Consider the following 17,174-nt stretch of genomic DNA (forward strand, 5'->3'; position numbering starts at 1 on the left):
CAAATAGCTACAAGTGTCCAGGACAGAGATTCGTAAATGTGAGGCATTCAAACTGAATTTCTCTGATGATTGTACTGACAACATTCATATTTATTGGGAGTCTCAGTAACCTTTAACCTGTCTGAAAAGTCCAACACAATTTCTATACCAAGGCTATTAAAGGTTCATAGTATTTAAATTAATGGGGTGATTTAAAATGACAAACATGAACTTACATTAACTCTTTTAAAGAAAATATTCTAGATACAATAAAATTAGTTTTAACAAACAAAATGGAATAAGTAAATTTCTTTTAAACAAATTCACTCTGGATTTAACAGTAATTTATTACTTATAAGAAGATATCTGTTATTTGTAATGCTATGCCATTACCCAAGCGACAACAAAAAGCACAACTGTGACATGTCATTGTAATGATATGACACTGCTTTAAAAGACCCCAAATAAGTACATAGAAATCAGCAAAATTCCAATCTGTGATCCTGCAAAACTGACTCAACAAAATATATACATGTTATTAAATATCCCTGGTTAATTTAAATGCATATGTTTCAGGGAAATGTAGTCTTAGGGCTTCTATAAAACAAATCAATCTTTGGAGGAAGGATTTAGGAATACATTTTTTGCTGGTTGGTTTTAAGAAAATAAAAGATAATGATGGCATCTAAAATTCATAGAGCTAAACATCTAAAATTCTCAATTTTTACATTCCAACATTTACTTTACTCCAAATATTTTTAGTTTCACTGAATTAAAAATTACATCTTGTCTATTTTATGATCTACAATACTTGATAAAATATATAATTACTACATACAGCTAAAAATCGACTTCTATTTTATATGGACGTTACCATTATAAAAATTTAAACCAGCCAGATCTAAATATAGCCACACCATCACTTAATGCCGGGGACAACGTCTAATTAAGAAATGTGTCAGGTGATTTTGTCATGTGACCATTATAGAATGTACTCACATAAACCTAGATAGTACAACCTACTACACACCTAGACGATATGATATAGTCTATTGCTCCTAAGCTACAAACCTGTATGGCATGTTACTGCACTGAATCCAGCAGGCAATTGTAACACAATAGTAAATATTTGGCATCTAAACATGCCTAAACATAGAAAAAGTACAATAAAAATATGGTATTATAACCTTATGGGACCACCGTGTTATATGTGGTTCATAGTGGAACAAAATATTATGCAGGGTACAACTACACCTAATTTGACCAGTCTAGGAAATACTCCTATATAGCAATGATTTCAAGTGTGAAAAAGTTATGCCATAAGAACTGTGAGAATTAAACTTTATATCAAAAAATTATTTGCCCAAACAAAAGTCAGTATTGCTATTTACAACACAGAAATTAATCATTTCATCTGTACATTAAAAGGCAAAATGTATAATTTAGTCTATTTAATCATTCCTATTTAATATAATTGTTGTTCTTGAGAAGACTGTTGTTAGTTGATTTTTCCAATATTCTCAGCAAAAAGTGATTTTATAATATTAATAATGACCTTAAATAGAATTTACAATGATTTTGATGCCTCTATAATCTTTTCAACCCAAGATGAGCTATCAAGTACTAAAGAAGTTTAGAAAGCAGCTCCCTCCACCCCCCGAAAAAAGCAGGTCTCCTACAGTATATGTATTAAGAACAAACCTGTTTTACAATATTTATCCTTTAATATGAATTTGGCACATTTGTGCTGTTTTCTAACCTTTAGCATTTCTTCGTGTATCCCATAATGCCCATATGAGCTGAAATAAACACCATCCTCATCCTCCTGGAGGTCTGCAATGGCACTAGATGACGAGCAGGTTCTGACATCTGTGTTCATCACAAAATCTTGAGCAAATTGTCTGTAATCAATTTGAAATACACCCTTGAGACAGGTTTATTGGACCATGAAAAAAGGGAAGGCTAGAGGTTGAGAAAGAGGAAAAGGGAGGGAGTAGAATGTGATGAGCCTTTTAAATCACATTCTATCTTGAACAAATGGAAGCTCCCCCTGCTGGATCCTAAGCCAATGGCATATTCTTTTTTCCTTTTTTTACAACTTTTTTAAAAAATATTTTAAAATTTATTTATTTATTTTTAGCATATTATGGGGATACAAGTGTTAAGGTTACATATATTGCCCATGCTCCCCTCCCCCCCTTCAAATAAGAGCAAGCACTCCTGCAAGCCACAAAAGCAATGACAACTGAGATTATAGTTCTTTATATTTTCAACTGAACAAAATAAGCACATTGCCTTTATTAAATTTAGTTATTTCTACTCTTTTAAAATCCTTCTTCTGGGAGCTAAATCAATATAGTATATTTCAAATTCTATTAATATTCTTTAAATTCAATTACTATTCTTTTGGGAGGGTTCAATAAGCAGAAAGTAGACTCAAATAGATGTTCATTTACATACACAAATACCACCCACTCCAGATCTAAAACTCAACTCCCTCTCTGATCATGAGACATTAAGAATTCAGAAGGTATGCAAACAGGAGAAATGCAAAGGGACAGAAGGTAGAGTTGCTGTTGGTTACTAGGTTACCTGACATAGAAACAAGGAAGATCAACTAAAATTGGCTCTACTATCTTTCCTCCTGGACATGCTGGCAGACCATCAAATGGGTACTCAGGCAATAGCAATGAGCTTACAAATCCAACAGGTAAAGCTCTGAGGTATACTTGTTAGAAATGCAGAACCTCAGGTCCTATTCCAGATTTCCTGAACCAGAATCTACATTTTAACAAGATCCCCAAGTGATTTGTATACACATTAAACTTTGAAAAGTACTGTAAGAATGCTAATTTATTCACTGGACAAAAATGTCCCCATGTATCTGGTTTTCTGATTAAATACTATACCATAATTATATTTCAATTCTTTAAAAATAAAAATTTCAATCTTGTATTTTCTCCAAACCTAAAAAATACTAATCCTTCTGCTTTAAAAACCTAGAACAGGAGCAATAAAATGGAGAAATCAACTGAAAATAGGAAAATTAAAAGGAAGGCAATATGAAAGAACAAAAACATTCAAGAAGACAACACTTATCAGAATAATTACCACTAGTCCAAAAGTAATTATGAAGTATAATAGGTAAAACCATAAAATTTATATTAACTATCCACAATGTATAAAAATGCTACATATCTTTAATACTACTAAAATAAAACATCTACGTTGTACTTTCCAGCACATGAAATGTTCTACTATATTCTACATTGCTATTTGCTACATTATTTTAAGGACCTAAACAATTAATTTTCTATAAGATTGATAAATTACTTCATTTTTTGCAGATCCTCACGTGCTCTAGCTAATGCAGCTTCAGCAGACAATGCCCTGGCTTCCATATGTTTCAATTTTTCAACAACAGATGTATTTTCACTGAGTCCATTGGGGTATGAGAATGGTACGGACACCGGTTCATAAAGATCTTCTACATCTAAAGAAATAAAATGGACATTATCATTAGGCTATAACAATAAAGCAAGCATAAATATATTAGGACTAAATATATTGTAAGTGCCCATTATGTAGCCAATTGAGAAAAATTAGTAAAAGTACTTTTAATTAAATATTTATCATCCAAACTGTTTCAATTTGAATTCAGAGAACATGCTGTTAGTCTAAGCTTTTCAGGAGTTGGCTAAATTGAACACATATATATATAAATATTATACAGAACCAAATGCAGGAAGAACAAAGTAGAAGGAAAAAAACCTAGTATCTATTAATCACCAGGTATCTTTCTAGTACATGCATTACATCTCATTTCATCCTCAAAACAAACCTAATATATAAATATTTATCCCCATTTTAGGCATGGAAAAAATAAATTTCAGAGAAATTAAGTGACTAACCTAAAATCATAGCTATGTATGGAGGAGCTAAGATTCAAACCCACACCTGCCTTCCTAGCCCATGTTCTTACGGCTATTCAAAGCTATCTCTTAGCCTGTTTTCTTACTGTACAACAGCAGGTATTACATTTAGATAGTCCTGAAAGGAAATCCTGCCATTTGTGACAACATGGATGAACCTGGCGGACATTATGCTAAATGAAATAAGCCAGACACAAAAAGACAAATACTATGTGATCTCAATCATATGTGGAATCTAAAAAACACTCACAAGCATAGTAGAATAGTGGTTGCCAGGGGCTGAGGGTTGGGGGAAATGGGGATAGTGGTCAAAGATATTCGTTTGTTCATTCGTTCATTCATTCATTCGAGACAGAGTCTCGCTTTGTTGCCCAGGCTAGAGTGAGTGCCATGGTGTCAGCCTAGCTTACAGCAACCTCAAACTCTGGCCTCTAGCAATCCTGCTGCCTCAGCCTCCCGAGTAGCTGGGACTACAGGCATGCACCACCATGCCTAGCTAATTTTTTCTATATATATTAGTTGGCCAATTAATTTCTATTTTTAGTAGAGATGGGGTCTCACTCTTGCTCAGGCTGGTTTCAAACTCCTGACCTCGAGCAATCCGCCCGCCTTGGCCTCCCAGAGTGCTAGGATTACAGGCGTGAGCCACTGTGCCCCACCAAAGATTAAACTTTAGATTTGAAAAAGAGAAAGGATTCAGAAACATTGATTCATAACTACAATTTGCCAAAACAGTCTAATTCAAAGTGCTAGACTGTCTCAGGATGTTGAAATCACCTGGATACTTCATTTAGGCAGATGATGACTACAAAAGGTGATCAAGTTTTCAGGAAAATATAACAACTATAATAAATGTGTATAAACCTTGCAGAAGAACTTCAAAATACATGAAGAAATTAAAGCTAAAAACAGACAATCCTTCAATCACAGTCACATTTAAATGTACCCCTCTCAACAATGGAAATAACTAGATTTAAAAAAAAGTCCAAAGAGGCATAAAAGAACCAAACAAAATTATTCAGCACCTTGACCTATTTAGCACTTATATAATAACTGGAGAACATACATTCTTTTCAAATGCAAACAATATGTTCACCAAGAAAGACTATGTGCCAGGCCTTAAAAACAAGTCTCAAGAAATTTAAAAGGGTTGAAACTACAGAGTATGACTATTGATCATAATGAAATCAAATTAGAAATCAGCTAATAATGAGATGTTTGCAAAAAATTCAAATACTTAAAACTTGAACACATTCTTCTATAAGCCACGAGTCAAAAAATATTAGAAGAAAAATTTATGGGATACAGAAAAAGTAGTGCTAAGAGAGAAACTTATATCTTTAAATGTTTTATAATAAAAAGGTCTAAACATTTAAGATTCAATTTTAAGACACTAGAAATACAAGAGCCAAATAAACTTAAGTAGAGAAAAAGCAATCAATGAAGTAAAAAAATAGATTAACAGTTAAAAGTTGGTTCACAGAAAAAGACAAAAATTGACAAACTAGTTAAGGAAGCAAAAGAGAAGACAAATTCCTTAGATCACGAATGAATGAGGTGTTATCACTAAATACATAAAGATAAAACAAAAATCAATAAATTCATATTCAATACATATAATAAATTGAACACTTTTAGAGAATAAATTTTTACTAAATTTTTTAAAAACCCAACAGTCAACAAATTGGACGAAATGAAAAAATTCCTTGAAAAATACAATTTACAAAAACTGGCACAACACAAGAAGAAAATCTTAAAGACCCACTACCTATTAAGGAAGGACACAATGTATCACTAACTTCCCACACATTAATGTCCAGGCCAAAACAGTTTCAATGATGAATTCTACAAACATTTAATTAAGAAATAACGGCAATCTCAAACTCTGTCAGGAAAAAGACGAAAAGCAAACATTTTCAACTCATTTTATGAGGCCACCCATAAGTCCAATACCAAAGTATAACAGAGTTTATATGAAAAAAATTACAGACTAATAGCCTTCATGAATCTAACAATACATACAAAGAATACTACACTAGGAACAAGCAGAATTTATCCTAGGAATGCAAAAAGGTACAAAGAAAAAAAAAGATTAAAAAGGAAGAAGTAAAAGTGTGTCTATTTGAAGATGACATGATCTTAAAGAAAATAGAAAGAGATTTACAAAACTACAACAACTAAAGAACACATGGTAAATACATAAAAATGAATACAATTTATCTACTAGGAGCAACCAACTGGAAAATAAAATTTAATTCAATGTTGTTAAAATGTCAATTCTCCACATACGGATCTATAGATTAAATGTAATCCCAATCATAATCCTAGCAGACTTTTGAGCAGAAATTTACAATTCTACAATATACATGGAAATAACTAAGATCTAAATTTTTCAACTGTGTTGTCAAACTGACTGAAAAGAATTCTTAATACTTAAGTATACTGATTAATTATAAATACTAATGATGCATAATAATCCCTTGCCAATTATTCATATTGCACAACCTTCTTATAGTTGTGACTTATCTCTTTTCCCTCTATGGAATCTTTTTTCGGGGAGGGGGAGGGTGCGAGGGAGACAAGCCCTTGCTCTTTCACTTGGGCTAGAATGCAGTGGTATCATCATAGCTCACTGCATCCTCAAACTCTTGGGCACAAATGATCATTCTGCCTCAGCCTACTGAAGAGCTGGTCCTACAGGTATGCGGGCCACCACTCCCAGCTGATTTTTCTATTTTTTTGTAGAGACAGAGTCTTGCTACGTTGCTCAGGCTGGTCTTGAACTCTCGGCCTCAAGGGATCCTCCCTCCTCAGCCTCTGAAAGTGCTAGGGCTACAGGTGTGAGCTACCATGCATGGCCTATAGTATCTTTTGATACATTCAACTACAGTAAAAATTAAGAAATTTTGTGTATCGACATTTTTCTTTATAGGATGTGTTTAAATTGTCTTAATAGTTCCCTATCCAAAGATTAGAAAGGTATCCTATACTGTTTTGTCTTTAGTTTCATAATTAAGTAAATAGACTTATTTTTAAGTATGTTGTAATTTTTTGCTATAGTAAATGGTACTAAAGTTCATTTTCTATTTGTTGTTGGTATACAGAAATCCAATTGATTTCATATCCAGACACTTGGCTACATTATTAATCTTAACAATTTGACGATTTTTTTGCTTTTTGTATGTACATAATCACATCATCTGCAAAAAAATGTCAGTTGTTTCTATCTTTTTGATCCTTACCATGCTTCAACTTTTCTCGCCTTAACAGCACTATCTAGAACTTCCTTCCACTATTCCTCCATTTGAATAACTTCTACTCAATCTTTCACACTCTGTTCATCTCCTTTGGGAGGCCTTCTTAAGCCCACCAGACTACATTAGGAATCCCTCTCTTTATATTGGCTGAAAGAACCCTATGTTCAAACATTATTACAATATATTTTTAAAATGTTCTTTATTTTGAACTAATTTTAAAGAGAAGTTGCAAACGTAGTATAGTGAGTATACTCATTTATTTCTTTCACTAATGCCAAACAACACATTACAAAACTCTAGAGCAGGAAATTAATATTGGTGTAACGTTATTAACTAATCAACAGACCTCTCTCAAATTTCACATTTTTCCATTAGTGTCCTTTTTCTGTTCCAAGAACCAGTTCATACTCATGCATTGCAGCTAGTTATTTCTCTTTAGTCTCGTCCAATCTGTAACAGCTCCTTTGTTTCTCATGAGCTTGACATTTTTGAAGAGTACTGATTTTGTGGTGATTTTGTAGAATGTCCCTCAACCTGATTGTCTTCTCATGATTGGCATACAATTACACATTTCTGGCAAGAAAATGAGACAAATGATGCGTCTTTCCCAGTGCATCATGCCAGAGGATTCACGGTGTCAATCTGCCTCATTACTAGTGATATTCACCTTCACCACTTGCTTGTGGTGGTGTCTGCTGGCTACCTCTATTAAATCTATGCAGTTTATTATTATCTATTAATCTGTGCAGTTTACAGATTTCTTGGGAAAAAAGACTTTGAACTATTCAAGTCTTATTTTACCTTACATTTTTGCCCACTATCTTAGCAACCATTGCTTGATCGTTTTTGCAAGTAATTACTGTGGTGTCTAATAGTGATTTTCTATTTCTCTCTTCTATTTATTAATAGGAATTCTAGTCTAAGGTTGAGCTGCTCCATTTCCATTTATTTATTTGGGTGATTATTGTCAGTATGGACTCATGGATATTTTATCCTACGGGTAAAAATCTAATATTATTATCTTCTATGTCACTCAAATCATTACTTTGGCCATCAGAAACTCCTTCAGGTTGGCTCCTGTGCTCTTTTTAAGTACTTCCTCATTTTCTGGCACAAGATGCTCCAGCTCATCTTGTATTTTCCCTGCCCCATCTGCTGGAATCAATTCTCTCTCTAAAGAGCTTTGGATCCTTTTATTGGAGAACAGTGTTAGAAATCAAAATCTGGCCATTAAGTATGCTCATTATTGCCAGAGTTTTTTCTAGGGCCTCTCAGCAGACAAAGCTAAGAAATGTATGTATATATACTAACCTATACTAGGCACACACCTATATTTCTGTACCTACCAATAAATACATATATCTGAATTTATACTGACATCTCTGATTCTAATCTATCACCACAGGATTCATTTCACTCTTTCTTATTTCCTTATTTTAGTTTCTTTTTGTTGTTGTTGAGACAGAGTCTCACTCTGCTGCCCTGGGTAGAATGCAGTGGCATCATCGTAGCTCACTGCAGCCTCAAACTCCTGGGCTCAAGGGATCCTCCTGCCTCAGCCTCCTGAGTAGCTGGGCCTACAGGTGGACACCACGACTAAACATTTTTCTATTTTTAGTAGAGACGGGGCCTCACTGTTGCGCAGGCTGGTCTTGAACTCCTGAACTACTGCCTCAGCCTCCCAGAGTGCTAGGATTACTGGTATGAGCCATCATGCCCAACCCTTATTTCCTTATTTCAAACCTCTTTCTCCAACTGTGAAAAACCTGGCTATTATTATCCACAATGTACTATTTACTTGTTCAATTCTAGTTCACACAAATAGTGATGTCAGAATTGTTAACCCATACTCCATGAGAAACACCCTTACTTATTAGATTACAGCATTCATGTAGATCTATCTTTAGCCTCACCACAATATATAGTCAAGACTCCAGTTACTTTTGTTCTTTTCTCCTGTGTCATCATCCTCCTTCTGCACTGCCCCCCACATCTTGGTTTTTCTAATTGTTGATTTTTTGATATGAAGGCTATGAGAAACATTACTATAATCCTAAGAGTCAGAGCTAAACAAAACAACATACTCAGGAATCTGTTATCTTTTTGTTATCCTTTTACCCTATTCTCATTGCACCCTTCTTCCCATCCATTTTCTGCTAAACCCTGAAAGTAACCAATTTCTTTACTTTCAGATTTACTATCTATATTTCTTTTGCACAAAGAGCAACACATGGATTTTCTCAAATCCCTTTCTTTCTTACATGAAGAGTAACATGCTACAGATATTCTTCTTGGCTTTGCTTTTTTTCATTTAATAATATGTCTTAGATATCACTTTGCATCAGTTCAAATATCTTCTTTTTAATGGGTGTATACTCTTCCATATTGTGGATATACCATAGTTCAGGGGACCACTCTCCTATGTAGTGACATTTAGTTTTCCAATATTCTGAAATTACAATGCTGCAGTGAATAATCTTGTGTATATGTATTTTCAGAATGTAGGAGATGTATCTTCAACATAGATTCTTATGCGTGAGATTGCTTTGTTAAAAAGTACATATATAATTTTGTTAAGTACTGCCAAGTTTGGATTCTACTAGCACAGTGTCTACCTAACCACAGCGTTACCAACAAAACAAGTTGTCATTTTTAAAGATTTCTGTCAGTCTCATAAGCAAGAAATGGTACCTCAGTGTTGCTTTAAATCACATGTCTCTGAGTTTAAACACTTTTACATATGTTTTGGACTATTTTTATACCTTTTTTGGTGACTGTCTGATCCTGTATTTTTTCCTCATTGTTCTATCAAGTGTTTGGTTCTTAGTCCCTCAATTTTTAAGAGTTCTTTATACATAAGGAAATTAACTCTTTGTGGAATATGTTCCAAGTGTTATTCTTTTTTAAAAAATTAACTAAACTTGATCTTATTTATTCAGATTTCCTTAGTTTTTCCCTGATGTCCATTTTCCATTCCAAGATCCCATCTGGGATAGGAAAATACATTTAGTTGTCATGTCTCCTGAAACCCCTCTGGGTCTGTAACAATTTCTCAGGCTTTCTTTGGTATTGAAAGTTATAAGGAATACTGGTCAGGTAGTGCGTAGAATGGGTCTTGATTTATGATTTTCTTTCTTTTTTTCATAATCAGACTTGGGTTATTTATTTTGGGGAGGAAGACCACAGAATTGCCATTCTCATCACATCATATCAAGGGTATATACCACCAATGTAACTTACCACCAATGATGTTAACCTTGATTACTTCGCTAAGATAGTGTTTGCCAGATTTCTCCACCATAAAGTTACTTTTCCTGTTTATACTGTACATTCCATTCATTGCCTATTTTCTTACTCCTTTCCTTTACTAACTTAGTCATCTTTATATTCTCAAAGCCAAATACTTAACAGATGCTTGATAATATTTACTGAAAGAGAGTGGAGATGAAATGGTCAGTAATCAAGCCCGAAGCCAGGAGAATGACAACTTTCCCTTCCATTTCTCTCCATCAATGGCCTGGAGCACAGACTGTTAAGAGAATGTGGGCAATGTACTTACTTAAGATTGTGCCCAGTTTAAGTTCCATTTCCTTTAATAGGTCTCTTTAGGTTTCAGCTCTTTGTCATCACTTCTTCATGTAAACTCTGTAGAATTTTTGTTTACTAATAATAAATTTTCCTTTATTAAGCACTTATCCTGTGGCAAGTACTATGCTAATATGTATTATCTTTGTGTACTACCTTTGCAACAACCTTATGTCAGTATCACCTTTTTACAAATCAAAATTAAGGCTAAAAGAAATTAAGTTTATATACCTTTTTAGAGTCGAGAATTCAATACTGGTCTTTATACATAGTGGGCAGCACACAAATTCAGTATCTGTCATTGATCTGAGTAATCTCTGTCTTCTGAACTGTACCCTACCACCTTTTCCACTTCTCATGAAACTTATCATATTCTATATTAAAATATACGATAAATATTTTTTAAAAAACACACCTATTAGACTGGAGGCCCTTTATGCAAAGGATTGTGATATTTAATTCTTCATATTCCTAAAACACTTATACTTTCATTCCCTGAAGTGTTTAATAGATGATTTTGAATTTAAGAAGCCTCAAAGAACACCTACTGGGCGCTTTGCCATTTATCAAAGGGTTCACTACGGTCATTCTGAAAAGTGAGATCAAAGAGAAGTTGTAAAAGGGGGAAAGAATCAAGCTGAGAATCATCAAATTTTGGAGCTAGAAAGAATTTCAGAAATATGGCCCTAATTCCTCATTTTATAGCTGAAAAGACTTAAAACCAGAAAGCTCAAGTGCTTTTGCAAGGTAACACAGTTCGTAAGTATCACATTAAGGTTTTTACTACCATATCACACTGCCACACAACTCCATGACGGTACTTCTTAAGGAAATCAGTGGTAATAATCAAAGAACTCCTCACATACAAATTGTCAAACTATTATCTGTTAAGGTGTCTATTTAGAATGGTCTTGATGATCTGAAGAGAACAAACCCTCTATCTCGCCCGAGTGGCATAAGAAGCATGAAATAAAGTATAAATAAGAAGAGAAGATACAACTTCACTCATATTGATCAGACCTATACAACAACTATAAAAGACCAATAGAATTTTCATTAAGACTTCAGTTCAATAAAGAATGAACCAAAGCACACAGCAAGTAACTAAAGAAGAAAGCTACAGCCAAGAAATCAGAGTGATCCTGCCACAAGGGAAGCTTAACAGTATATGAGGGTAAGCCCACAAAAACTTGAATGGAATCTGTTTTGCATTGAAACAAAATCTTTGGAATTTAGATGTCTTAAGAAAAGTCAATCACCTGATCCGAATATATGAGACAAAAGCAACAAATATTATTAAATCCACTTCAACGTTTTTTTAAAAAAATCAGTGTCTAACAACTACAAATTATGCTCTCGCATCTCCTTACGTTTCAAAACATCCTGTACAAAATGTTCAAACAAGCTCATACTTCTAAATTCCTCTCTGGTAATGTTAGTGACTGTCAGTTTTAACTGACTTACCTGTTCTATAGAAACCAATACTTGATCAGGTCTTTAGAGAATTAAAAAGATGATATAGTTTCTTAAAAAACTTTACCTCCATTTTGCTATTAAAAAAAAATAGTTAATTAAAGTAGATAAAGTATGTTCATCTTACCAAATTGAAGTAAAAGGTCATCTTCTAATACTGGTTTCAAATATTCTTCTTTTTCCCAAGGCACTGGGTTGCAAATGGAATTCATATACTCAGCTGTAGGATTCTGGAAGTAAAATTAATTGCATTTTGTTTTCATTGCATATAACCACAAAATCTCCCTAAAAACTAGGGAAATTTAACAAAAAAAGAAATCATGGCTGAATTATATAAACCCAGTATGTTTCTATTCACTTGTCATGTCTTTAACTTGACTGGGTGGTTGCTTAATTAATGGTTTCAACCCAAAGTTTTATATATTAAATCAGGTCCTAGATTTTATCAAGTATTTGGCACTTGATAGTAGAGCTGAAAGTTTCTAAATCCCTACTTTTCATGGTACCTACCAAATTATAATTTTGTAGGACTTGAAGTATCCTAGCTTCTACATGATGTTAAATGATGCAAATTAAAAAACAATGAGGCTTGTTAGCTAGTTCTCCTATCTTTCCAGAAATGAAACTGACAATAAAAACATTGATAGAACCAAAAAAAGTATTTGAAAAAATAGAAGACAAAAGTACCTGAAATTACACTGGAATTTTTTCAGATTTTACAGAAATATTGTCTATCAGTATTTCCCTTTATCTAACATTGAATCATCTCTTAGATGCAGTTAAAAATGATACTTTTGGTGCTTTATGTTGTGCTAGTTCCTAATTCCATGATTCCCCAATATGATGAGTACCAAATTTAAAACAGTTCCTGTCTTAAATTTATAACAGTTCCTTGTATTCTCTTAAATAACCAGTGCATTGAGGGTCATGTTGGCATTTCTTTAATTTCTAAACAAAGTGTAATTAAGCTCCTGACTTACCTTAAGTCTAATAAAATTTATTAGCTTAATGTATCCATAAAACTCAAGTCCTAAGGAGGGGAAAAAAAAAAAGATAATTCACTTATTTTAACATGTTTTGTTTAATTGACCTGTTCTATAAAGACTTCTACAATTAAACAATAAAATATTTCTGAGCTCAAAACTACTACTTTGAATCTTTTATTAAAAATAAGAAATAATGTGGATACTTCTAAATATTTTACTTGAGAAACAGCCATAGATAACAAAATTTTAAGTGTTTTCTTACATTTATAAAAAAATGGGAAATTCATAGAATTCTACTCCTTATTTGTCAGAACAATATGAATCTGGAAAATCAGGTCCTAGATTTTATCAAGTATTTGGCACTTGATAGTAGAGCTGAAAGTTTCTAAATCCCTACTTTTCATGGTACCTACCAAATTATAATTTTGTAGGACTTGAAATATCCTAGCTTCTACATGATGTTAAATGATGCAAATTAAAAAACAATGAGGCTTGTTAGCTAGTTCTCATATCTTTCCAGAAATGAAGCAGCATTTAAAGGAAAGCAATTCACATACCCAACCAATTGGTTATTATCTGTCATGAGAATACCATTATGAATATTTAAGCTTTAAAAGCATAAAACCCCCTATATTGGTAAGTGAAAAAATACAAAATTATATCTAAAGTATGATTCTAATTTAGTTTAAAAATGAAACCTTAGAAACATAAAAAAAAGAGGCTGCTATTCACGTTTTACAAAAGTAGTTGCAGTTGAAGATATTTATAAACATGTTATATCACACGTTATGTGAGACCTAAAAATGTCTAGTATGTGCTATTCTTTAACAATGTCCCTTCCAGTTATTAATAAGTATAAGTACCAAAAAACCTCATTTTTGTATTTAGTTAATTTCAGCGGAACAGCGTAGTGCTCCTATATCCATTTAAAGGGGAAAGCTTTTATTGTAAGGTATGTTTAAATACAAGTTACAAGAAACATCACCTAAATATTTTACATATTATCTTAACTCCATGTTCTTTCCATACTCTCCATCAAATTTCTAAAAAAAAACTCAATCATGGAGTCCTTGAATTCATGTTGTGCTTTGACCAGATTAAGTTATTTTCAAAAGACCTGCCTCCTTTCCCAAAGTCTATGTCTACCATTGTTCTCCCTAATTCTAATATAACAAATACGCAATCAAATGCCAAGTTTTTTTTTTCCTGTTTAGTTGTAAAAAACACTATAAGCTTACATACAGTGAATACTGTCTGGAAAAGTGACTTATTAATCTTTCCCCAAAAACCACTTGTCAAAAGAAAGTTCATTTCCGTAAGATAAGCTGTTATAGGTTTAATTTTACTAGACTTATATAGAAAAAGGGTCTGGAAAATTATAAAATTTGAATTTAAATTTCATAACTTGTCTTTATTCTAAAAATGACTCACCATGTTTATGAACCATGCTATCAATATCAAACTGATGCTCAGATTTACAGTGTGAAAACGTTTCCTCAGCAGATGTGAATAACCTGGAAAAGCAAGCAATATCTTCATGGAATAGTCCCCAAAGTAGTCTAAATACTGATTTCATATTAAATATACACTTTTTGGAACTCTGCTGGTTTCTATTTTATTTCCAATTAAGAAAAAACACACGTGTGGATGAAAGGAATGGACTCCAGCGCTACTAAAGGAAATTAGTATTTCTGAGTCCCATTTTACACCTAAAACAAATTGCTATTTAAATGTCAAAGTTAATTTATCTGCCAAATAGCACTGAATTTAACAGAAGGCTTTTAAGAAAGAGTTCCCTTTGGTAAACTATTTCTCTTAAGTCACGAAAATTCCCCACTTGAGATTCTTTTCTCCTCTAAGTGTCAACTCTGCTTTCAGAGGCTTTCCAAATTGGCACAGCTCAAATGCTTTTAAGAAAAAAGCATAAAATGTAATTCTACAACGGGCACATTCCCAAAGTGCCTTACTTCAAAAGTGATCTTGTGGTATTCCCAGAGTACTTGCATTACAGACACTGTGGGGAACAAGCCTTATTATGTGACCTGCAAAACTGAAGGACACATAAAGACAGGAATACACAGCAGAGAAGCTGTATACATCCTTTATAGTCCTAGCACATTTGCAGCTTTAGTTTCAACAAATGTTTACTGAAATAGGCTATTAGCAGTATTTACGGAGCCTATCACAGACACTGCACCCCGATGCTCAATAAATATTGTTTCATGACAACTACAGTATATGCAGACATTCTATCTACCCAATGAGGCAACACATGAGAATACTAATATAACACCAATCAGTACCATGCCCAGATATAGGGAACGCTAGAAAATGTTTATTGAAGTAACACTGGCCAGGCCTTTTTCATGCTCACTTGCCCAAAAGAACAGCCAAAGTCAAATCTACTTGAGACTAAGAGGCAGAATTTTAAGTAGAGAGAATGTGAGTTTGGTAATAGGAAAAACCACAGCTTTGTGACCTCGATCAAGTTATTGATCTTGCAGTTTCTTTTTCCCTAAGTGAAAAAGGCATCAATACCTTCCTCTTCTACAGGTGGGGAGCCCCTACTTCAGAAAGGTGACCTACAAGCCTAAATGGCTCAAAACAGAAGTGTTACACCTGAGCAGCTTTCTACTGGTCAAAGAATGATAGAATGGTCAATTTGGAAGGCTCCTTAGGGATTAAATTACCTAGTTCAGTGTTGCTCATTAGAATCACCTGAGCTAGTGTCTTTATAAAAACAGAAGCTTCCTAGACGCCATCCCTGATTTAGAGGACTAAGGTGCAGAGTTTAGCATCTGGAGATATTTTATTTAAGTGTCTCAGGTGGTAAGGGTGCACAACCAGATTTGGAAACCAGCTATTCAATGCAAGACCCTCTCATTTTACACAAGGGGAAACTGAGGCCAGTGGAGAAACAGTTGTACAACCTGGCTTCCCGTTCGGGGCTCCTCCCCCTATACCATTATTGAGTCTTCCTTCTCAATAAACCCTCACACCAAACTAGTGGTTCAAGAAATCAAGACAGGCCACTCGGGTTCGCCTCCTGACCAGTGGTTCCTGGGCAGACCACACAGACCCCACGCGGCCCGGGCACCCTAGGGCTGGGGCCAGGCGCTGAGGCGGACGAACCTGTTACAGAACAGGCAGGGGGTCTGCCGCTTGTCGTGGGGGAGATCAGCATCGTCCTCATCCTCCCAGGCGGCCTCGTCACCGCTGTCCGACAGTTCTGGCAGGTCCTCATCCTCCACAGCGCCCCGGCCGCCTAACACACGCACAACAGTCAGATCTAACTCGGACACCAGGCGACGCGGGGCGCGGGGAGCAGCGCGGGGAGCGTGGTCTCCTCAGGGAGCGCCGCTCCCGCCCGCTCGCCCGCGGCCCTCACCCAGCACCGCCTCCATCCTCCCTGCAAGGCCCGGCCGCCCGGCCCGCGTCCCGGAGGGCGCCAGGGGAAGGGGAGGGTCTTTCACCGGCGGCGCGGAGGGGCCGGGGTACCCACCGGTGGCGCCCGACGCTAACGAGCACATGGCCGTGGTGCCCCGGGAGCCCGGCGTGTCTAGGGGCGGGGACTGGGCCGGGTAGCACGCGTGCGCGCAGCGGCCGCCAAGCTCTCAGGGACTGGAACCCGGGAGCGAGCGCCAACGCGAGCCCGCCGCAGGGCCCGGACTCGGGGAACTCCGCGGGCGCCTAGAAATACGAGAGCGCGCGCAGGCTCGCGAACGCTTCCGGCCTCGAGGCGCCGGGCTGGTCACGTGAGGCGAGTGGGCGGGCCGAGGGCGGGGGCCCAACACCTCCCTCAGCGGGACGGACGAAGGGCGGGGCTGACGCAGGGCGCGCCCAGGAAGCTCCGTACGGAGGGGCCTTTGTCGCCTCCTTGGGCTGCGGAAGGTTCTGGCCCAGCCGCCGTGTGCCGGGAGGCGGAGGAACGCCGCAGCGCGTTTGCCGTCGGCGTCGGGTGG

General features: G+C 35.8%; 1 protein-coding gene across 4 annotated transcripts in view; it reads right to left on the reverse strand.

Annotated features, from left to right (window-relative positions):
* Nucleotides 1-16,954, reverse strand: part of PRMT3 (protein arginine methyltransferase 3) — a 112,101-nt gene extending 95,147 nt beyond the window's left edge. For 2 of the 4 annotated variants that reach the window (XM_076002094.1, XM_076002096.1), the window contains exons 1-7: nucleotides 16,715-16,952; nucleotides 16,345-16,477; nucleotides 14,644-14,726; nucleotides 13,207-13,256; nucleotides 12,354-12,456; nucleotides 3,313-3,472; nucleotides 1,739-1,880 (exon numbers count right to left, since the gene is read on the reverse strand). In XM_076002094.1, the coding sequence (XP_075858209.1) occupies nucleotides 1,739-1,880; nucleotides 3,313-3,472; nucleotides 12,354-12,456; nucleotides 13,207-13,256; nucleotides 14,644-14,726; nucleotides 16,345-16,477; nucleotides 16,715-16,742 (699 nt within the window). In that variant the 5' untranslated portion in view covers nucleotides 16,743-16,952. Of the gene's footprint in view, nucleotides 1-1,738; nucleotides 1,881-3,312; nucleotides 3,473-12,353; nucleotides 12,457-13,206; nucleotides 13,257-14,643; nucleotides 14,727-16,344; nucleotides 16,478-16,714 lie in introns of all 4 variants that reach the window. The other 2 variants (XM_076002097.1, XM_076002095.1) reach the window with 2 other exon arrangements.
* Between the last annotated feature and the right edge of the window lie 220 nt (nucleotides 16,955-17,174).

Source organism: Microcebus murinus, chromosome 4, assembly GCF_040939455.1.
Source record: "Microcebus murinus isolate Inina chromosome 4, M.murinus_Inina_mat1.0, whole genome shotgun sequence".
NCBI lineage: Eukaryota > Metazoa > Chordata > Mammalia > Primates > Cheirogaleidae > Microcebus > Microcebus murinus.